This window comes from Pongo pygmaeus, chromosome 1, assembly GCF_028885625.2.
Source record: "Pongo pygmaeus isolate AG05252 chromosome 1, NHGRI_mPonPyg2-v2.0_pri, whole genome shotgun sequence".
In the NCBI taxonomy this organism is placed as follows: domain Eukaryota; kingdom Metazoa; phylum Chordata; class Mammalia; order Primates; family Hominidae; genus Pongo; species Pongo pygmaeus.
Window position 1 is genome coordinate 43986324 of NC_072373.2, and position 22884 is coordinate 44009207.

At 52.0% G+C, this 22884-nt stretch overlaps 3 protein-coding genes across 5 annotated transcripts in view; 2 read left to right on the top strand and 1 right to left on the bottom strand.

The window, feature by feature from the left end:
* On the bottom strand, positions 1-14123 carry LOC129040164 (uncharacterized). Its single transcript, XM_054494205.2, has 3 exons — positions 13895-14123; positions 13037-13223; positions 1-3515 (listed from the first exon to the last, which is right to left on the bottom strand). Exons 1-3 carry the CDS (start codon positions 13930-13932, stop codon positions 3333-3335), a joined length of 408 nt encoding a protein of 135 aa, XP_054350180.1. The 5' UTR covers positions 13933-14123; the 3' UTR covers positions 1-3332.
* BLACAT1 (BLACAT1 overlapping LEMD1 locus) overlaps positions 14092-22884 on the top strand; it is a 21141-nt gene continuing 12348 nt past the window's right edge. Inside the window, exon 1 of one of the 2 annotated variants that reach the window (XM_063646752.1) lies at positions 14092-14204. The gene's annotated coding sequence lies outside the window, so the exon portion shown is untranslated. Of the gene's footprint in view, positions 14205-20131; positions 20222-22884 lie in introns of those variants that run through there. The other variant, XM_054494290.2, reaches the window with a different exon arrangement.
* The window catches only part of LEMD1 (LEM domain containing 1), a 70264-nt gene continuing 67504 nt past the window's right edge, over positions 20125-22884 (top strand). For both annotated transcript variants that reach the window (XM_063646718.1, XM_063646736.1), the window contains exon 1: positions 20125-20221. The gene's annotated coding sequence lies outside the window, so the exon portion shown is untranslated. The remainder of the gene's footprint in view (positions 20222-22884) is intronic.

Here is a 22884-nt window from a genome sequence, read left to right on the forward strand (position 1 = left end):
GAGGGAGGTGGATGAAAGTCGGTCAGACATGCAGAATTCATGAGATTGGCTAATTGAGCACCTCCACTAAGAACAGATCTTAGCTGACTGGGGAAGAAAACCGTATCTGGTTGTCCTGGCCCTGCTAAAACCTTGTCTTCTCCCGGAGCCTTGAGCTGGGCCAGCCTGCCTCTGAACTCCCATGGCAGGCCCTCGGTCAGGACCTGAGCACTAACTGCTCCTGTGGCTGTCTTCTGTCTCCAGCTAGACTGTGAATGAGTTGAGAGCAGAGGCGTTCTGTGAACTCTTTTCTGTGAGTTTTGTCATGGCTATGTAGCAGGAATATAGTAGAAATATGGAGAGAAGTCAGGAATCATAGCAGTGTTCTTCAAAATGTCCATCCAGACCACCTGCATGGGCTGTCACCTGCTGGAGCTGGTTACAAATGAAATTCCTGGGAATCCACCCAAGAGACTGTATTTCAGTATGCAGGGCCCCAGAATCTACCACATTTAAACAATCTACCACAAATAATTCTATGCTCAGTACAGTTAGAAAACCACCAAGTCTAAGGATTAAACTAGGTGATGCTGCAGGTGCTTTCCAACCCAACAGCCTGTGATGTACTTTGCTGTCTTCTAATCATTCAGTCCTCCTCTCTGTCCTTGAAAGCCTACTGTGTGCCTTGCTTCTGCCAGTGTAGGAAACTGATGCTCAGCCAATGCTCAAGAAAAGAGTCAAAGGGGAGACTAGCATTGCTGTCCCTGCTCCCAGCAAGAGAGCAAGGAGGGTGGAGGAGGACAAGATGGGGCTGTGGGGTGGGGAAGGGGAAGGACCAGGACAGGAGGGGGCTGAATGAGCCAGCAGGAGATGCCTTGGACCTTGGCAGTCACTGGGGGCCCTGCTGGTCCCATGGCCCCTGCACTCCCTGCCCAACCAACTAGCCCGCCCAAAAGGAGGGAACACTGCTAGCCAGACACCTTTCTGCTTTGATCACCAAGAGAACTCACTACCACCAAGAAGAATGGGCTGCTGACGTTTAACAGGACTCATGTCAGAGGATGAGGAACAACTTGTGGGGCCTTTGGCTTCACTAAGCTACCACGCAGAGCTGTGACTCTGGACCGGTGCCATGGAGATCCCTGTCCTTGATCCTCCAGCCATGTCCCTGATGCACCCCTTGTCTGAGGTGAGCATGCTCAGGGTTTAATAACGGCTGGTGCAGCTAACGTTTATTATGTCCGGCCCCCAGCTAAGCACTTGACATGCTTTCTCATTTAATCTCTATGCCGACCCTACTAATAAACCGCTTTTGCAGATAGGAAAACTGACGTTGTGATGTATGGTGTAACTTGCACAATGTCACCTAGTTCTTTCTTTTTCTTTTCTTTTTTTTTTGTGACAGTCTCTCCATTGCCCACGCTGGAGTGCAGTGGCGCAATCTTGGCTCATTGCAACCTCTGTCTCCTGGGTTCAAGCGATTCTCCTGCCTCAGCCTTCCAAGTAGCTGGGATTGTAGGTGCCCACCACTGCACCCAACTAATTTTTGTATTTTCAGTAGAGACGGGATTTCACCATGTTGGCCAGGCTGGTCTTGAACTCCTGACCTCAGGTGATCCACCTGCCTCGGCCTCCCAGAGTGCTAGGATTACAGGCATGAGCCACTATGTCTGGCCTGGTTCTTTCAACTGGTGAGTGTTTTACCTCTTCCTCAGATGTCCATCTCTATCCCTGTCGCTCTCCTCTTTATCCTCTCCGGCCTGGCTCTGTCCCTCTTATAGCAAGTGGCCTGGAACTCAACCTAGCGTGAATGCTCTAAGGGTTCTGTCCTGGCGTGGGACACTTCCCTTCTGTTGATGCAGCCCTGTGGTGGGCTTTTCTGGAAGCCTCACCACACTGGTGTTCAACCTGAGCTTGCTGTTAGGTGAAGCCCCTAAATTGATGCTTTCTGATCCTAACTCTCTATTCTATTTTTATATAGTGGGGATTCTGTGCCCAGGTACAGGAATTTACATTCATCCCTATTAAATATTTTCACCTACACACTTCTTGGTTCTGTCTGTTACATCCCCTACGGACACACAGACACAGACACACACACACACACACACAAACACACACACACACTCCTCTTTCCCAGAAGACTGATGTGTATTTTGGACAATCTACTCCATGGGGACTGTTTTCCACTCTTACCCTTAAAAGTAAGGAAACACAAGTTGTGTACATGTTTCCTCCAGGGTTTTCCTGGTCACATTGCATACTCAGGCAAGAAGACTTCATGACCAAGTGTGCAGGCTCTGGGTCAGACTGCCTGGGTTGGAATCCCAGCCTGAGCACGGAGCCTTGTGACCTTGAGATATTAATGTAGCCTCTGTACTTCAGTGTTCTTCTCTGTAAAATGGGGATAACTACATCTATCTCACTTGTTACTCTGAGAATTAAATGTGATAGTTGGCCAGGTGCAGTGGCTCACACCTGTAATTCCAGCACTTTGGGAGGCTGAGCAGGTGAGTGGCTTAAGGCCAGGAGTTCGAGGCCAGCCTGGTCAACATGGTGAAACCCCATCTCTACTAAAAATAAAAAAATAAAAAAATAGCCAGGTGTGGTGGCGTGTGCCTGTAATCCCAGCTACTCAGGAGGCTGAGGTATGAGCATCGCTTGAACCCGGGAGGCGGAGGTTGCAGTGAGCTGAGATCGCACCACTGCACTCCAGTCTGGGAGACAGAGTGAGACCCTGTCTCACATACACACCAAAAAATGTGATAGTAATTGGGCAGTAAATATGTCGGCCTCCTCATTGCCTCTTCTGGCTTCTCTGGGTCCCCCGATCTTGCTTTCCCATCCTGACACCCTCCCACATCTGTTTGACCTTAGTTACAAAGGGAAATACAGAATTTCTGTGATGAAAGGGCTTCAGATGCAGTCCAATCCAGCCCCTTTGTTGTACAGATGAGAAAACCACAGTCCCTCCTGCCATTCCTCTGTTGCTTCATTTTGTTCCAAAGTCGTTGTATTTCCAGCACTCCAGTTACCACCTTTTCTCTCTCCAGCTCACATAGCAATCAGATCAGGCTGCTTTTCCCCAGTGCAATCAGTGAGCTCGCAGCCTCCAGCTTGCCGGATTTATGGCTCTCTGCCGGCTCACGGGGTCCTTAGGGGTCTGTGCAGCTCAGGAGTTATGGGCCAGCCGAGACAGGGCTTTCAGTGCACTTGGCCCAACTTGTCAGTCACCTCCTGGGGCCAGTTGCATGGAAAAAAGAAAATCAAATATCAAGGCCAATATGCTGACCACATTTTTATGCTCTTCATTCAAATCCAAAATGTTCCCCATGGAGCATGCTGGGAGCTGTTCAGAAGAGAAGGGTAGAGAGCGTTCTCCAACCGGCCAGGAAAGGAGGACTACAGGGAGGATGCCGCATGTCTGAGCAGTTTGTGTCCCTTCTCAGAAGACGTTGTGCCCATGTGCCAGGGCAGTGCAATGACAGAGGGTGGTGGGGTAGAAGCTCCGATTTCTCTGAATTCTCCATTAATTCCTTCAAAGAAAGGTTAATAGTTATGTAACTAGCTTTTAGACAATTCCTCAACTTCCTCTTCCCAACCAAAGCACCAACTTTAGCCCCTCTAATACAGACATTCTGGGGCTAGCCCTCTGTCAGAGATAAGGAGGGGCAGCCTACCTAGGCTGTTTAAGGCAGTTTTGTAATGCAGGGGGTGGATGTTGTATAGCTAGCTTTCTTTCCAAGTAAGGAAAAAATACAATAATCATTTCTTAAGACAAAGGACATTCTAGGCTGGGCACAGTGGCTCACGCATGTAATCCCAGCACTTTGGGAGGCCAAGGCAGGCAGATCACTTGAGGCCAGGGGTTCAAGACCAGCCTGGGCAACATGGCAAAACCCCATCTCTACTAAAAATGCAAATAATTAGCTGGGTATGGTGGCACATGCCTGTAGACCCAGCTATTCAGGAGGCTGAGGTGGGTGAATCACCTGAGCCCAAGGCTGCAGTGAGCCAAGATCGTGCCACTGCACTCCAGCCTGAGTGACAGAGTGAGACCCTATCTCAAAAAAAAAAAAAAAAAAAAGAGAGAGAAAGAGAGATAAAGGACATTCTAACAACACTAAGGGCGGTGGGGAGAGAGAGAGAGAGAATGGACAAAATGTCAGACTAAGGAACAATCTTTAAATTGAATTAATTCGGCATTATTAAAATGCCAACAGATTGTCTTCGCATTTGCTTTTTGCAGTAGCAGCGCAATCCCCTGGGGCTGGAGTCTGAGATATGGAATGAACTCAGGGCCTGCCACTTAGCAACATGTGACTTTGGGTAAGTTAACTGACAGACTTGAACATCATTAGACTTGCCTTCAGTTTCCTCACCTGTAAAACAGGAAGGATAGCACTTATCTCATCAGGTGGCTGGGGAGAGCGGGGCAGAGAAAGGAATGGACCATTTCCTGAGCAACTATGAAAAGACAGGCATGTTGATATAGGATGTTTCGTTTAATCCTAGGACAACCTAATGAGGTAGGTGTTATCATGACCATTTTACAGATGAGAAAACTGAGATTCAGAGGTTAAGTAATTTGCCCAAGGTCACTCACAAACCCACAGTTAGCACCTGTGTTTGCTTGAGTGCAAAGCCCACACTCTTTCCAGAAGGGCAGGCAGAAAGGAGGAAAGGGAAGCAAATAGGTTGGGGCAACAGTTCCTGGTCCAGACCTCAGTTTTCTCTGCGAAGTAGAAAGCAAGATCATCTATTGAGATGGGGAGGCAGGAAAGTGTCAGGAGTAGTGTAGGTTTGGAGAAACTTCTGTGGCCCCAAGACAAAGAACTTACCCATCCTCAGAGATAATGTTGCTAACAAGTTGTTCAGCATCTGGTTTTCTCTGGGACATGCTCCCCAGGGGAAGGGTCACTGTCTTGTTCATAAAGAAGAAACATATTTTACCGCCGGGCACGGTGGCTCACGCCTGTAATCCCAGCACTTTGGGAGGCCAAGGTGGGCGCATCACATGGTCAGGAGTTCGAGACCAGCCTGTCCAACATGGTGAAACCCCATCTCTACTAAAACCACAAAAATTAGCCAGGCGTGGGGTGGGCGCCCGTACTCCCAGCTACTCAGGAGGCTGAGGCAGGAGAATTGCTTGAACCCGGGAGGTGGAGGTTGCAGTGAGCGGAGATTGCACCACTGCACTCCAGCCTGGATGACAGAGCAAGACTCAGTCTCAAAAAACAAAAACGAAAACAAACATATTTTACCATTTGCTTATTGCAAAAGCAATACCTAGTACAGTGCCTGGCATGTAGTAGTAAATTTATGTTATTTAATAAATAATATAGAGTCCCAGGCTGGGCATGGTGGCTCTTGCCTATAATCCCAGCACTTTGGGAGGCTGAGGCAGGCAGATCACGAGGTCAAGAGATTGAGACCATCCTGGCCAACATGGCGAAACCCTGTCTCTACTAAAAATACAAAAATTAGCTGGGCGTGGTGGCACATGCCTGTAGTCCCAGCTACTCGGGAGGCTGAAGCAGGAGAATCACTTGAACCCAGGAAGTGGAGGTTGCAATGAGCCGAGAACGCGCCACTGCACCCCAGCCTGGCAACAGAGTGAGACTCTATCTCAAAATAATCATAATAAAAAAAATAATATGGAGGCCCTACTATGTACTGACTCTGCTGTAGATATTGGGGCTCCTTACATTCTAATAGGAGAGTCGGATAGTAACATAGAAGCCAATAAATAAAACATCCTCAGTTAGAAATAAAACTATGAATAAAGTAAGATAGAGTAAGGGGATAGAGAGTGCCTGTTGCAATAGGGAGCTTCTCTCAGGAGGTAACATTTGAGCTACACCTGGAATGATGAGACAAAGTTATTCATGCCAAGATGATGGAAGGGTGTTCCAGGCAGAAGGAACAACAAGTGTGAGGCCCTCAGCGAGAACAATCTTGGAATGTTCAGGGGAGCCAGAAGGAAGGCTTGTGCAGCTGGAGAGGAGGTGAGTGTGGGGGAGAGTTGTAGTAAACGAGAGAAGAAGGGTCAGACCGTGTAAAACCTCATAAGCCAAGTTAAGAAGCTTGGATTTTATTCTAATTCCAGTAAGAAGTCTTTGGAAGGTTTTAAGCAGTGGGAGGGATGTGATCTGATTTGTGCTTTAAAACACTCACTCTGGCTTTTAGATGGAAAGTAGACTGCAGTGGGAAGAATGAGTGGAAGCAGGAGGCCAGGGAGGAAGCTGGCGCAGTCAGCCAGGAGAGGGGCAAGAACACTAGACTCAAGGGGCAGCCAGGGAGACACACAGAAGTGGTTGGATCTGAGCAATGGGTCTGGCTGATAGATCAGCTGTGGGAGGGTGAGAAAAAGAGAGGAATCAAGGATGTTCTCTACGTTTTCGGACAGCGCTGATGGTCCTATTACTGAAGGAGGAGCGATTGGGAGCAAAAGGTATAGAAATCAAGAATTCCATCATGGACATGTTAAATTCAAAGTTCCTAGTGGACATCTGTTATGGGTTGACTTGTGTCTCCCCCAAAAAAGTCCTAATTCCCAATACCTGTCAATGTGATCTTATTTGGAAATAGGGTCTTTGCACATGTAATAAGATAAGGTCATGAGGGTGGCCCAAATCCAATATAACTATCATCTTTATAAAAAGAGATCGGCCCGGTGTGGTAGCTCATGCCTGTAATCCCAGCACTTTGGGAGGCCGAGGGGGGCAGATCACCTGAGGTCAGGAGTTTGAGACCAGCCTGGCCAACATGGAGAAACCCCATCTCTACTAAAAATACCAAAAAATTAGCTGGGGGTAGTGGTGGGTACCTGTAATCCCAGCTACTCAGGAGGCTGAGACAGGAGAATCACTTGAACCCAGGAGGCAGAGGTTGCAGTGAGCTGAGATGGAGCCATTGCACTCCAGCCTGGGCAACAACCGCGAAACTCTGTCTCAAAAAAAAAAAAAAAGAGAGAGAGAGAGATCAATTGGTTGGGCACAGTGGCTCATGCCTGTAATCCCAGATACTTGGGAGGCTGAGGCAAGAGAATTGCTTAAACCTGGGAGGCAGAGGTTGCAGTGAGCCGAGATCACACCATTGCATTCCAGCCTGAGTAACAAAAGTGAAACTTTGTCTCAAAAAAAAAATAAAAAAAAAAAGAGATCAAGTTCAGCAAAAACACACAGAGAAGAACAGCATATGAAGACATAGACACAGAGAGAAGATGGTCTCACAGTGAGGAAGATGGCAGAGACTGGAGTGATGCTGCTACAAGCCTAGGAACGCCTGGGGCTAGAAAAGGCAAGGAAGGATCCTCCCCTAGAGGAGTCAGCCTGGCCCTGCCAACACCTTCATTTTGAACTTCTAGCCTCTAGAACTGTAAGACAACGCATTTCTGCCATTTTAAGCCACACAGTTTGCAGTACTTTGTTAAAGCAGCTCTAGGAAGCTAATACAACAGCTGAGTGAAGAGGTCAAATGAGCATTTGGATATGCAAGCCTGGAGCTTAGGAGAGAGCTTGGTTTCTAAAGCCATAGGAATAAAATTGCCTAGAGAGTGGGTTTGGGAGAATTGAGAGGAGAAAAGAGTCCAGGGAGAGACAGAGGTATGGCCAGTGAGGCAGGGGTACCGGGTAGTGTCTCAAGGGAAGAGTTGGAAGCAGGAGAGCGCAGTCAATTATGTCACACACTTATGACGATGGGTGAAATTGAACTGGCTTCAGCCTTTGGATTTTGCAAGATGGAGACTGTCGATGATTTTGACAAGAGAAGTGTCAGCAGGGTGGTGAAGACAGAAGTCAAACTGGAGTGAGCTGAGGAGTGAATAAAGGTAAGAAAGTGTAGAATAATTACAGAGAACTATCCTGAGTTTTGCTGTAAAATGATAAAGAAAAGGGCTATTACCTAGAAAAAGGTGTGGGAGCCAGGAAAGTTTATTTTATTTTATTTTATTTTTTATGAGACGGAGTCTCACTTTGTCACCCAGGCTGGAGTGCAGTGGCATGATCTCGGCTCACTGCAACCTCCGCCTCCTGGGTCCAAGCGATTCTCCTGCCTCAGCCTTCTAAGTAGCTGGGATTACAGGTGCGCACCAACATGCCCAGCTAATTTTTTGGTATTTTTAGTAGAGATGGGGTTTCACTATGTTGGCCAGGCTGGTCTCCAATTCCTGACTTCATAATCTGTCCACCTTGGCCTCCCAAAGTGCTCAGATTACAGGCTTAAGCCACCGCGCCCGGCTGTTTTTTTTTTTTTTTTAAGGTAGGCAACATTAAGGCATGTTTTCTGTATGTGGGGATGATCTAGGGTTGAAGGAGAAACTGATGATTCAGGAAAGACAGGGTATAATTTCAAGGAGCAAAGACACAGAAGTGAGAGTGGATGGGATCCAGTGCAAAAATGCAGGAGTTGGCCCTAAGTAGGAATGGAGACTTTTCATCTATTACAGCTGCAGGGAAGGCAGAGAATATGAGTAGAGATTGTGTAGATGGGTTGGTGGATTGTGATGGGAAAATGAAGTAATTCTCACCTGTTTGCATCCATTTGTATTTATTATGTCAGTGAAGTATGGGTTGAGGGATGGTATTGCCATGCCTGATACTGTCATCCAGGAAAGTGGATGGTCAGTTAAAGCTACACACAGTCCAGACTCTTAGGTGGCAATGAGGACTCTCCTGAAGAAAAGGATGAATGAAATGAATCCTTGTATCCATGAAGTGTCTGGTGCTGTGCTAGGCACATGACATATTCATTGATGAAAACTGTGGCTTTCTATCTGGATCCCAGAGCTAATGCTCTGGTGACCGTAACAAGAATAGGCTCTAGCCCACTGTGCTACACACAACAGACTCAGGATGCTGTGAGTGACGGTAATTTCTAAGTACTTCTGATTGGTTAGCAAGGAAAGCATTTGCATTTTGTCCCTTCTGATGTAAGTTATCCCTGTTTTCAAGACTGACCAGGGACTGGGTTACAGTGTGTTTCGTGTTAGTTAGTAGAAGAGGGACAGGAGGCAAAGGTAGGGGTCAGTAAGGTGACCTGTCCAAAGTTGGAGCTGAAGGATATCCCTGCCCCAGACTAAAACACTGCACCCTCTGCCTCCGAAGGGAAACAGAGAGCTTCCCTCCTCTGGAAGCTCAGGGCAGAAAAAGGAACAGCCACAATTTTTCTTTAGATGAAAATATGGCCACCCAGTCCTGGGCCTTTGCCTTCCCTTTCTTTTCCTTCTTAGTTGCTTCTTCTCCAGAATAAATTATTTCTATTTCTATTTCACTTTTTTTTTTTTTTGAGACGGAGTCTTGCTTGGTCGCCCAGGCTGGAGTGCAGTGGTGCGATCTTGGTTCGCTGCAACCTCCGTCTCCCGAGTTCAAGTGATTCCTCTGCCTCAGCCTCCCAAGTAGCAGGAATTACAGGTGCACATCACCATGCCCAGCTAAGTTTTGTATTTTTAGTAGATCTGAGGTTTCACCAGGCTAGTCTCGAACTCCTGACCTCAGGTGATCTGCCCGCCTCAGCCTCCCAAAGTGCTGGGATTACAGCTGTGAGCCACCACACCCGGCTATTTCTATTTCTTTTAACTCCTTTTATTTTGAGTAGAGACGGGGTTCCACCATATTGGCCAGGCTGGTCTCGAACTCCTGACCTCAAGTGATCTGCCCACCTTGGCCTCCCAAAGTGCTGGGATTACAGGCATGAGCCACCGTGCCCATCCAACTCCTATTTTTCTAGCCTTTCTGATTCCACCTGCCCTCCTCCATTTCACTGAAGCTGGGGCCTATCTTTGCCTTTTCCTCCCCAGGATCTCCCACAGAATGCTTCCTTCCTGTCCCAACCCTTCCACCAATACCACTAGATGTGAGAGCCCAAAGGGTTTTTTTTAAGATGCCTCTAAATTTCCCACTGATCTTATGCCCCAGTGTCTGAGGTGACCCGACCTAGTCTCTGTGTGGCTGAGAGAGTGTCTCTTTGTGCTGACTGATGAATGGCTGCCCTGCACTGTCCCAGGACCTCAATCCCTGGAGGGTAACAGGAGAAAGCCCACTCCCCTCCTTAGGCTCTGCACCTGCTGCTCTCAGCTTTCTTTGGGGCCACAGGGTGGCTGGGCAGGGAGCTAGCTCACTAAGCCAGAAAAGAGCAGCACCAGGTCAGCAGATCAGGAGTCTCTCTCTGCCTTATCCTCTCTGGACAGAATGGGGCCGCTGAGGGGCTGCCCAGACCCACAGCCTTTCCTCCCCATGACTCCTGCTTTGTCCCCACACATCTCCTATTACCTGCAGGGATTTGGATTCTCAATAGAAAGTGAGCCTGCTGGGATGCTATTTACCTCTGTGAACGAGGGTTTGAACTGTAGAACTTCTGGGCTGGAAAACATCTCACCTGGTTAGCCATCTTCACCCCTGCCTGAAGACACAGCACTGTGCAAACCTTCAGGCCAACATCACTTTCTGAAGGAGACCCTGTGATTTTCCTCGATAATACATCTCAGTGCTTCAAACCACAAAACTCCATTCAGTTCAACAAAAGTGCAAGGAGTGCCTATTTTAGTATTGTTTTTATGTTGTTTTACATATTATTAAAGTATTTCACTATTTATTTTGGAAAGGTAATACATGCAACATGGTACAACATCACAACTGCTAGAGGGGGAACCATGAAAGTAGGTGCCCCATCCACTCAGGTCCCCTTCCAGAAGTACCTGTCATTAGCAATGTCTTGTGTATTTTTCCATAGACATTCCACACAGATACAATTTCACTTAATCTTCACGACAGCCTTCTCAGATGGATATCTTAAATCCCATTTGGCAGATGAGGGAACCATGGCTCAGAGCATGTTGGTAACAGTGGCAATTCCCATCAAAGTGCATGTTAAGTCCAAAGCCCAAACAGTTTCTGCTATAACATGTTCCCAAATCTACCATTTAATCATTTCCTTCCCTTCTACCACAGCCACTCACATCAGCAGGGTTAGCTCCAGAGCCTGGGTGTGCAGGGCCCTGTCCTAGGTGCTGAAGGCTCTGGTAGAGGCAGGGGATTCCTTAGCCCCTACCATCACGGGCTCGTGGATAAGCTGGGAGGCTAGCAAATACCTGAAGTCTAGTAGAGAAAAGGCAGGGAGCCAAACAATTCTGCTGGCCAATGAATTTGTACATGGTACTAAGCAAGCCACTGCCTCTTTCTGACTGTTTCCCTATCTGTCCGACGGAGATAAACTTAACTCTCAGGGCTCTTGTGAGAATCTAGGGATAGTAAATGTATAGGAAAGCATACAATCCCAGAACATAGAAAGGAGTCTACCCAGTGCTATTGATAGCTTCCCCCAGGTGAAGGCCAATGGTCACTAAATGAGGAGGTAAACAGAGTGGTGCAGGCCACCGGGGAGTGACAGGTTGAAACAGGGATGTCATCATCTATGTTCTTTATTTTGGGGATGTCTTCAGCAGGGACAAAGTTGGTCCAATTGCAACCACCAGACACTAGAAGTTAAAGGGGACTACAGTGTGGGGTTGGGCTCAGAAAGAGCAACACACAGGTAAGCCTCTTTCAAAACATTAGTCTTTGGAACCTGGAGAAGTCTGCCTAGATTACATCTGCAAATACTACTCTGGGCAGCTCTCTAGTTCCTGCAGGTCCTTCCCAGGCCCACCTCGCTCTGTTGTGTGCTCCCCCTCTGCAAGTTGGACGATTCACTGCTTTCTCATGAGCCAGTTACTAGCAGCTCAAGGGCCTCTCTACAGGTTCCTTCTGACCAGAACTCTTCCCTTGCCCCTCACTATCCCATCTCCACCCAGCTATCTTTCATCCTTTAGATCTCATTCCTCAGAGAAGCCTTTCTGGGCTCCCCAGTGAAGAGTAAGAGTCCCCATTATTCACACTCCCCAAATGTCTCCTGATTAGCTCATATGGCACTAGTCAGTGTCCATCTTCTCCACCAGACTGTGCACTCCAGAGGACTGGGCACCACACGCACTGGTTCACCTGTGTATACCCCCAATGCCTAGCACAGAGCCTGGTATGGAAGACACGCTACATTATTATTGAATGAATGGCTGAAGTTACTCAATCCTGCCTTTTGGGTTCAAACCTTGCCTGTACCTTAGTTTAGCACCTCTCACACTGGGGTAACACCTCTGACTCCAGTATTTGTTGCTTTTTTAAAACATGATTGTCTCATCTGGATCTTCTTCTTTTGCATTCCTGGCACCCAGCCCGTGTCATGGCACGGGTGGTGGTGGTGGTGGGGGGATCCTGCATATTTCTTGCTAAATGAATGAATTCTTGGCAGGAAGCTGCTTTGAACCAGAGGGCATTTCCTTCCAGGCAGTTAATGAGCTGTCTGCCAAGGTGGGCCAAGGAAGGTCCAGGAAATTAGTAACAATATTGGACTGCAGTTGAGGGGGCTGGAGAGAGGAGAAAAGCAAAGATCCTTAGTGCCATCTCTTCTTTGTCATTGTGTGTGGGGCAGGACATGGGCCGTGGTCACTGAAGGGATCCTCCCGAGGGCTCTAAAAGCCCTCTCTAACTGAAGCGGGTTGGGCTCAGGTGACCAACCCCGGCTGCCCCCCCCACTTCCGCCTCCTTGGGAAGGGGGCGGGGCGGGAGAGGAGGAAAGACACTGGGATCTTCGGCCTCTGGGCCTTTTTCCCTAGTATCTTCGTCCCCAAGACCCAAGCCAGAATTGGGAGGGGAGGGGGCTGAGGCTCAGCCGGGTGGCGGGGGAGGGGAGGGGCGGGGCGGCGCGGCCAGCCGGCTGGTGTCCCCTGGTGTCTGGAGCCGAGGCCCCAGGCTCTCGGCCTCCACGAAGCGAGGCAAGCCGGAGCTGTGCGGTGAATGCAAAGAGCCGGGAGAGCTCCCAGCCCGGCGCCGCCGACGGCGTCCTCAGCCACAGCCCAATGAGAAGAGAGCAGATAATTTATTCTCTAATCCCGGTTCGGGTACCCGGCGCTGGCGAGTGGCGGGGGTAGGAGGGGTGGGTCTCCTCTTCCTCCGTCCCCTCCCCCGCCCTTGCGGGCTCCCGGCCGCACACACACACATTTCCTGACAATTAGCGAACACACCTTGGCCGCGCGGCCTCCGGCGGCGGCGCCGCAGCTTTTGTCTCCCGCCCGCCGGGCTGCGAGGTGCGGGCGCTTAGGCGCGAAGTTGCAGCTCCGACGCGCTGCTCCGGAATGCCGGCCGACCGCGGCCGTCGGGGGGGCGCGGAGGGCGGGGTGGGCCGGGCACGCCGGCCCCGGGGCTGGGGGGCTGCAAAAGAGAGAAGAGAGACAAAAGTAAGGCAGCGCTGGCCCCTCTTCCTTTGTTAAAACCCTGAGTGTGTGCGGGCGTGAGCGCGCGCGGGAGTGTCTGTGTGCGCGAGGGTGTGCATATGTGTGTGTGCATGTGCGCGCATGTGTGTGCGCGCGCGTGTGCAAATGCCTGCATGTGTGTGCGGGTCGGGACCGGCCGGGGGCGGCGGGACCCGAAGGCGCGAGGTGGCTTCACCGGATTGGGAGTTGAATCGCGTCCCGGTCTTTCTAGCTGTGCTCGGAACTCGGGCGTGCGGGCAGGTAGCCGTCCCGCTCTCGCCAGTTCCTCCGAGTACTGAGCTCGGAGTTTGTTCACAGGCTGAACCCGTGCTGGGGGTGTCGCAGCCTGGGCCCGGCCTGCAGGGGTGGGGAAGGAAGAAGCTCCGGCTGAGGGTCTGCCCCTACCGCAGAGGGCGCACGAGGGGGTCTCCCGGCAGCCGCGCGGCGCCCACGCCGCCACAGGGGCCCCTTGAAACCCGGGTAGAAGCTTGTGATAGGCGTTGCGTGCCCGGGAAGGCGCGAGGCTGTGGAGGTGGCTCGTGGGGCCATGGAGGGAGTGGGGGGCGGCGAGATGGAGTCCGTCTAAATGCCAATTCCCTGAAGTTCAGCGTATCGGTTGTCATTTCCTACCTTAATGCATATTTATGCCGCGCCGAAATAGGCTTCATAATTAACTCCTGGAGTCATCCGCAGAGGTTAAAGGGACCCCGAAGATTTGTGCATTGATTGGGTACCTCGGCGGGGGTGTGTGTGCGCGCGCGTGTGTGCGTGCGCCCCGTGCGAACCCATTGAGAAGAATAATTATTTTTCTCTACTGGAAGCTACAGCAGAGAATCGGACAAGGAGGGAAGAAAGAGATTGGTGAGGGGGAGAGAGAGAGAAAGAGAGAGAGAGACACAAAGGAAGTGAGTGCAAGAGGAGCCGGCTTAGCATCTAAACTGTGAGTACTGAGAGAAAACAAACAGGCAGAAAGTGCTGCGAGTTGGCGACCCCTTGGCCGGGTTGGGGGCCCGAGTGCGGCTGAGGGGGACTTTCCTCCCCGCCCCGGGCTTGGCTGGGCAAAGAGGGGTCCCTGAGGCATGGGCGGGATGCGGGTTCAGGCACTCACCTGAAAGCTGACCGGCGGCGGGCTGCGTCAACCGCAGCCCTAGGTCGACCAAAGAGGAAGCCCCCTCCCCGCCCCCATTGCCTTTGTTTCTTTTAAAGGATTTTGCCGCTGGTGGGATTGGGGAGTGTGAGAGGGAGCCTTGGCTCCGGAGGTAGCCGATCCTCCTGTCCCCGCTGAGTGAAACCCGCTTGGAGTGCTTCCTCCGTTTCCTTTATACTCCATGGTATGGAGTGGTATGAGGAAGGGGCTGTAAAGGGGATAGGGATCAGGGGTTTGTGACACCTGTGCATATGTTTGTCTGGTACCCTTGGAACAGAGGGCCCCAGGAGACCCCAGTTTGGGGCCTGGGAGAAGCCATGTCTGTGGGCAAAACCACCAACTCCAGTATATGTGGAGGCAAACATGGTCCCAGGCTTAGAGGAGACACCAGCTACTCCCCACACACATCAGAGTCCTTCCTAGCCATTGTGTCTGTGGGGTCTAGGTCTGGCCAGACCTATTGGCCGTAAGCCTGCCTCCCACTGCCTCCCCATCCCTGGGGCCCTTGCGTGCCTAAGAAAGACCGGAGCTGGGAGCCCACCTGGAGGAGGAGCTCGGGCCGGGTGGGGGCCCAGGAAGGCAGCTAGACGAGGATAGCTGCTCCCTTTCCTGAGAAAAGGTCCATAACAGGGTGCCCCAGGGGAACAAGAGCTGGCCAGCCCTGCCAGTACTGAGCTGGTCAGGAGAGGGCGTCTGGGGGCCCAAGGGAGAGCCCTCCCTTCCGACCAACATTCCACAGCCTCCGTTTGCAAGTGCTTGTATACTGCCTGCCTTTCCTCAACCCTCATTAACAAATTCTTCTTTTGGTCTGATTTAATCTTTCCTGATGATTTTTTTTTTTTACATACCTTAATCTGCCAGTGAACAACTTTTCTCAACTTGAGCCTTAAGAAGGGCTAACTTTGGAGGAAAAGTCAGCTCTTTTGAGGCTGGGATGGGAACCCCTGGTCAAAGAGCTCTGAATTGAGGGGAAAGGGATTGTCCTCTAAGAAACCCCCTTCAGGGGTAATTTTGGCGGCTTATGCCCTCCAGGAGGACACAACGGAGGCCTGGGGCTGCAAACAACTTCTATCTCTCAGTCATTCAATGCCAGCTTTCCATTGCCCCACTGGGGCTGCCACAGAGGCAGGAAAAGAGGATCTCTCTAACACACACACACACACACACACACACACTCAACACCAGATAACACTTCCTCCAAGTAGTAATGGGCACTCTCTGAGACTCAGGGCCCCTCCCATTGCCCATACACCACCACCCCCACCCCCATCCCACGCACTCCACACACACAAAGAGAACATCCAGGAGTCTCAGAGCTGGGGACTACCTGAGGAAGGAGAGACCCTCAACTAGGGAGGATCAAGTTCAGTGTAACCCTGGAAGAGGTGACATGAAGACTGGGTGGCGGGGGAGACCACAGTCCTGCTGACGTGACTGCTCTGAATTGCAGTCATATGCATATGGGCCTGTCTTCCCACTGGACTGCCTGCTGGGCCTCACTGAGTGCTGTCTCCTGGTGCCTAGCACGGTGCCCATCCCACTGTATATGCCCAGTGCATGTTTGATAAATGAGTGGTGTCCCTGAAGCCATTCTCCCCACCCTTCATCTCTGTCTGCCACCTCCTCCAAGAGGTACTCCACAGGGGCTTGGGAGAGCCCCAGCTCCATAGTTCTTTAGGCTGGGGCACCATCACCCCATGGGTGTTGAGGAGGGACATGGAAGAAAAGGGGTGGGGGCAGGAATAATGCTTGGGCAGACACTGAGACATTTCGATATTCATAAATTGCTCAGGTTGAAATGCATGTGAGTTTGCCAATGACCCATTCTTATATTTTTCTTTAACAGCTTTATTGGCTGAGAGGCAAAACTGTGGCCTGGGTCCTGGACTTGGGGAGGCTAGATTCTTGTAACACAAGAACCTCCCTGTGTCCTCCCTCCCACAGCCCAAGCTTGGAGCTTAGTGGAGATCAGATGCAGAAGCTGGGGGTACCCAGGCTGCAGAGACTCCCCCAGCTTCTGCCTGTCTTTGCTCTCCTGCCCCTGAGTCTCTTGCTATCTTCATTGCCTGGGACTATTGCCAGGTCTCCCGTCTCTCCCTTCCCTAAGAGCCCAGGGCTGCCAGGCTAGGACCTCCCTCTGTTTGCCTGGGAAGGCTCAGAACTGAGGCTCCTGGAACAACTAGAGAAGGCCCTTGGGGGAAAAACTGTGCTTTCCTGCTGAGTGGAGCAGTGCCCACCCCACTTTACCTCAGGGGGCTGGGGGCTCCCAAGCTGTTAAATGAGAGGGAACCTGAGCTGTCCATCCTTTGGAGTAGAGATGGAACCTGGGAGCAGAGGGGACCGGAGTCATGGGGAAAGGCTACCTAGTGGCCTTTCTCCGTAGCAAGCACACTGCTGATCTAGTGCAGGTCTGGAGGACAATGTATGTGGGAGCCTGCTGGGTCCATCTTCATGAAACTAGCCTTCTCATGCGTTGGTTCTGGGCCAGGGACTGCATCCACAGATCCGTCTCAACCACAACTCCAAATCTGCAGGCTTGTTTGGGGCAGATAGCAGAATCAGATCCCCTGAGGCTCTCTGAAGTTTCAGCAGTGCCTTCCCACCCCTATGTGAGTGGAATTAGATTTCCAGGCTTTGCTGCCCACTCACACCCCATAACCTGTTCCAGCCCAGGGACTCTCTTCCCTGAGGGGACAGGCATAAGGGAGCTTCAACCACACACCAAGCCTGAAATATAGGAGAACTTAGATCTCTTGCTGTTGTTTCCAAGCTTCATCAGCCATTCATTCATTCATTCATTCATTGAATGTATACCTACACCATTCAGCCAACATCCATAGAATAATGTGAAGTGCTTCTGATTTAGTCTTTTTGGATTGGAGTATATGTGGGGTGGTAAAAGCAAGTGGCTTTTATTTAGTATCTTCCTAATGTACTGGTTCCCTTCCACCATGGGCAAAGACAGGTCTGCTGAGCTCTAAGTCCCTGCAAAGGGTGCATAAGTCTGTGAAAGGCTCTGAGAGGACGAGTCAGCTCCAACGTAGACTCATGAAATTTTGGAGGTGTTGGGACCTTAGGTTTTGTCTGTCTAACTTAATTCCAGATGCAAGGATCCCTTCTACATTAGCTTACCATTTATTGAGCAGCCACTGTGTGCCAGGCAGTGAGTCTGAGAAGTGGCTGTGCACCCTGTGTTTGATGATCTCTGGTGACAGGGAGCCCACTGGCTCCTGTTGGAACAGTCCTACTTCTTTCCTTTCTTGGACTGAGCCCAGTTTGCCCCCCTGGCCCTTCCCTCTGTGACTTTCTCTGCTGTGGAGGGGTAATGGTTCACTTTTCTGGCAAAGGAGTTCTCCTTCTGGCTTAGCCTCAACCAGAGCCATCTCCAACCAGTGCCCTGATGTGGGCTGAGGTCCAGGGTGGTGACTGTGTGCCCTTGAAGGAAATGGTAGCACTGGGGGCTCCCTAAAAAGGGAGTTGCTGCAGCCTGCTCCCCAGTAAAACAGGCTTTAGTTTTCATGCTGGACCTGGCTTCTGCAGCTTGCACTAAGATTAAGGGACTTGTTACTACAGAGGAGGGGAGGGCACACCCGCCAGCCAATCAGGCCAGGGACACCTGAGGTCTCTTCTCCCCAGCCCTCCCTCCGCCTCTTCCCCCAGGCCCCCTCATCTCTCCCTGCTGCCTCCGGTTCTGCCTGTGTTTCACCTCTGCCTCCACTTTCTCTTTGTCAGCGTTCTTCTCTTCTGGCTCTCTGCTTTCTCTCTCTCAGGCTTCTCCTACCCTCTCCTCTAAGAGCAAAAAATGCCCATCCAGGCAAGTTGTAACCTCCATCAACCTCAGTTTTCTCATCTACTAAATGGGAATAGTAATAAATATTTGTGTTACTGAAAGATTATCATTAAGGGGGACCTAGATGCATGACACAGTTTTCACTAAAAAAAAAAAAAAAAAAAAGTTTCTTTTCCGCTTCTCTCCTTTTTTCTCCTATTGAGTTTCTTCTACATTTCCATCTGCTATCACCTCTGTCCTCTTCACAATTTCTCTCAGTGTCTCCGTTCTGTGTTTCTCAGTTCCATCTCCCCCTCACTCCTGTTTTGTCTCCCACCTCCTTTTATTCCCTCTTGGTTACCGCCCCCCGACCACACTCCGAAACTGCCACAGGCGGCAGGGCCCAGGCTGTGCTGACAGCAAGGGCAGGCAGGCAGGGCGGGTGGCTGTCTCCACTTCTCATTAGAGGCCCAAGAATGTGTGGAGTCATGAGGGACAATGGGAGCCTGCAGCAGAAAGAATAGGGCCTCTGTTGGGGCAGAAGTTTCCCAAATCCGGCTGAATGGGAGTACCTGAGGACCAGGGAGGGGTGGAAACTCCTGAAGTGGAGAGGAGGCCGCTGGTGGTAGGTGTGGGGGATGGGCAAGGCTCTAGAATTGGCCACCATGGGAATTCTTAGCATCTGTTGGCATTTCTGGGGAGAGCTCAGACCTCAAAGGTGACTGCCTCTCTCCCTGGAGTGGCCAAGGAGGAAAGGGATCCTGGGGGACAGAGCCAGGGGAAGCTAAAGAGAAAATGTTCCAGTGGCCCTGTGAGGTGGCCCTTATACACAGTGGATATCCCTTGGGCCCCTTGGGCTGCTGGGTCCCAGTTCTCACCACCAACAAGCTGCAGAAAGGTTGTGGTGGCTACAGAGGAGACAGAAATCGTGGGCATGGCCCCAGCTTGAGGAGAGGGAGTCCTCGAGGTTCTCGCCCAGCAGTGGCCTTTCACTGCCCAGGTTCTCGGGATTGGAGGAAGCAGGGTTTTCCTCGGGAAAGGAGGTGAGGCTTGACCTGCTTCCTCTTTCTCCATATTCCAAGTGAGGTTCAGTCCGGCCTAAGACATGATGGCTGTCCCCACCTCCATCCCCAGCCCAGTCCCTCTGGCCCAGACACACCTTAGAGAGAGATGCCCTACTTCCACAGCTTACTTGGGGCTTGTCAGGTGGGCTGGGATTGGTAGGCAGGCCAGGGGCTGAGCCCTTCATGTGCCCAGGGATAGGCAGCTGGGATTGGCAGGCTATGGCTGGGAATCCGAGCGCAGGACTGGGTGAGGGTGGGTGGAGGGGGCCAGGCTGGTCTGAGAAAGGAAATGGAAGGACAGACAAGTGCTGACCTTGTCCTCCCAGGGCAGGGGAGTGCTGGGAGCAGAATAGGGGTATGGGTGAGGAGAGGAACCAGGGCTGCGGAGAAGGGGAGGGGGGGCCAGGCAGGAGAGGGGGCCTGCAGGGAGCCGTCTCAGGTCTCCTGCCAAAAATTAAACTATAAAAAAGCTGGAGGGGAGCGGCAGGGGAAGGAAGGAGAGAAAGGAGATGGGGAGGGAGGGAGGGACCAAACAGCCCCTCTGCACCAATAGCCCGGCAGGGGGACGTGAGTAATACATGGCTGGTTCAGAGGGAGTGAGATCAAAAGCCAGTAGATACAAGAGGTTTGTGCTTCACCGACCAGACAGCCAGAGGCTCAATGAGACCTTTGTTACTCAGGCCCAAGTCAGGGTTGAAGGAATACCTGACTGCTCCGCCTGCCCAGCCCGCCCCCACCCCCACCGTCCTCAGGGCTGGGGGAGGGGCGGGTCACAAGTGAGTCAAGTTGAGTTGGGTACAGCTCAGCCCTGGCCGGTGGTGGGCGGGCAGGGGGAGGGAGGAGGCCTGCCCTCGCTGGGGCGTGGAGCTTCTCGGGGTGAGTGGAGGAGTGAGTGGCTGCCTGGAAGGCAGGAAGTGGCTCTGCGGGAAATTGTGAGGAGGACTGCGAGGGAAAGGGGGCCTTGTTGAGTCCGCCAGGTGAGCAGCCCTGGGACCCCCAGCCCCTGGCCCAGCATCCCTTGGGAGGGAGCTGAGGGCATTCTGCCTAGAGTCCATGGCTTTATGCAGGGCCTGGGTCTGGGGTTCTGGGGGCCCATGAGAGAGGAAGGAAAGGAGAACCAGAGGGGGTTGGGGCTGGGGCAGATGACCCAAAGTTCAGGTGGGAGGCTGCAGGTTGCCTGGTTGTTTGGCCCTTAAGGTTGGGCATGGCTGGAGTGTGTGGAGGGGCGTGCTGTGCTGTGCTGTGCTGTGCTGTGCTGTGCTGTGCTGTGTGCTGTGCTGTGCTGTGCTGTGCTGTTGTTGGGGAATGCAGGATTCCTGTCCAGTGAAAGCAGGTTGCTTCAACTAGGGTTGTGCAGGGAGCCAGCAAGTGTGGCCCTGGGGCTGAGGGTACAGTTGGGGTGGGAGTGGCAGCTACTCCCTGGCAGAGGCAGGGCCTGATCTGGGCCTGGGGCCTCTTACCATCTTGGGGGCCCCTGGGAGAGGTCTGAGGCCCCTGGGGCTTTCCTGAGCCTGGGCTAGCAGGAGCCCTAGAGGCCCACTTCTCTGAAGCTGATGCCTGCAGCTGACCCGTCACAGAGGAGGGGGTGGGGAAATGGTACTTGTGATTAGAACACACCTTTTCCAGGGCCCTGAGACGTTGGTTCCCCTCAACTCAGCTCTTCAATCCAGTCCTAGAGATGTCTGTGCTAACCCCCATGTCCTGCCAATGACAGCGGCAGGGCACTGCGCACCCCTCCCACAGCCTTGTCAGGGACGGCTCCAGAGTGAGCTGCCCTCAGCTTGGGGAGGTTTCAGCTGAAGCCGTCTTTCTGACTCCAACCAGATCTGGAGACGGAGATCTCACTCTCCTCTAAACTATGCAAGAATGGGTGTTGTCGGTAACCACCCAGACTGGTCTGGGTAGGGTGGCCCAGCCCCCACCCCTGGGGGCACTCAAGAAACCTATTTACCTCTCTAAACAAAGGGCAGGTCCTCATCGCTGCCCTCCTTTATCCAGACCCTCCTTTGCCCTCTGTGCTTCCAGTGGCTGGACTAGAAAGAGTTAAGCTTTGTAAAGAGGGAGCCTAACCTGGGGCCCCCCATCCTGGGTACTGGCAGCAGCAGCCTTGAAAAGATCCGGCCTTATTCTCTAGGGGAGGGATAGTTAAGGACCCTGGGCAGGGGGCTGGAAGCTAATTAAGGGAATTTGAGGAGGTCCTTTATGGCCAGGAAGCCACCCCTCCTCATACCCTGGAGTGAGGACCATTGTGTGAGGCCTTTGTAGGGCAAGAACGGGAAACTCATTACTGGGATGGCTTTAGTGCAGGTGGTGGAGGATGGTGAGAGAATTTAACCTGGGGGGCCCAGTCCTGGAGGGAGGCAGTGTGGGTGGGTCTGGGGTCGGGGGTGCTGAGAAGGGGAGTGAGGGCTTCTCAGGTGCCCCAGCTTCTCTCTTCCCTTTGAGATTCCTGCCGCTGGACCCCTCCACTCTGCTGTGGCCTATGGCTTTTCATTCCTATGTGATTGCTGTCCCAAACTCATGTAGGGCTAAAAGCCATGGGCTACAGTGAGGGGCAAGCTCCTTCTCCTGCAGCAGCTGCACCTCCCATGGGACCAGGTTCGGAGCCAGCCACCAAGGGGCACCAGAAGGAAGGAGGCTTTGCTTGGGGGTGGGACATCACAGGATCTGGTAACCTGGGATCGGGGCTAGGCCCTGTGACCTTGGCCCAGTCACTTCCCTTCTGGCCCTGTTTCTTCATTCTGGAATGAAGAGACTGGGCCAGTGATTCCAGAGGGAGATTCCCTCTGAGGAAGGAAGGAGACCTTCAGAGTGTGCTGAGCTTTCTGAGTCGGTTCCTTCCCCCTTGCCAAGTTACTGAGGCCTGGCTTATGGCCAGAGATTTGGGGGCTGAAGTCAAGGGCCTCAGGCCATGAAGACTTGGGCCTTTGCTAAGTGCCTCCAGGAAAACCTCACTCCTTCACTCCTTTCTCTGAGGTCAGCTGGGAATCCGCAGCCTTTTTTCTGTGTAAGGAGACCTCTGGACTCTTTCTGAGGCTGAAATGGGAACACTCCATGCCGGCCACGAGGGAAGAGGAGGTATCTGCAGAGTGAAACTAGGAAGGCAGGCCCTCCCCCTGGGCGACAGGCTGGACTCCAGGGTCCCTCGCTCCTGGTGTGCTACCATCTCCAGGAGCTGCCCCCTCCTGCGGTGTGTGAAGGGCACCAGCCCTCCCTGCCCCTGTCATGCTTGTCACTCAGCTTGCCTGGCTCCTCCCTATGCCTGTCTCCACTCCCACATTCCTTCCCCTGCCCCCTTTTAAATCGGCCTGACTTTATCCCTCCCATCCAGGAAGATTCCAACAGGTGGCTGTGGTGGAAGAGGAAGCATCCTTGTACCCTGCCTTCTACCCGCTGTTCCAGTCCCCAGTCTGTCTAAGACAGGTCACTGAAGAATCATAGAAAGCACTAGATTTGGTATTGACAATCAGAAGGCAAGTTTCTTATAATATCTCAGAGCCCTTAATTTCACCAACCAACATTTACTGGGTACCTACTATGTACCCCATGATTCTAACCGCCTTACCTGCGCTAACCCATTTCATCCTCAAGACAGTCCTATCTACTGCTAGCCTATTTTACTTACGAGAATTCTGAGGCA

Excerpts from the sequence above, each read along its gene's own strand:
- LOC129040164 (XM_054494205.2), bottom strand. The coding sequence starts at position 13,932 with ATGAAGCCTATTTCGGCGCGGCATAAATATGCATTAAG. Across the intron at positions 13,224-13,894 it reads CGGCATAAATATGCATTAAG|CCCCCCAGCCCCGGGGCCGG; the intron begins GTAGGAAATGAC and ends TCTCTTTTGCAG. Across the intron at positions 3,516-13,036 it reads CCGGAGGCCGCGCGGCCAAG|GAATTAATGGAGAATTCAGA; the intron begins GTGTGTTCGCTA and ends CTTTCTTTGAAG.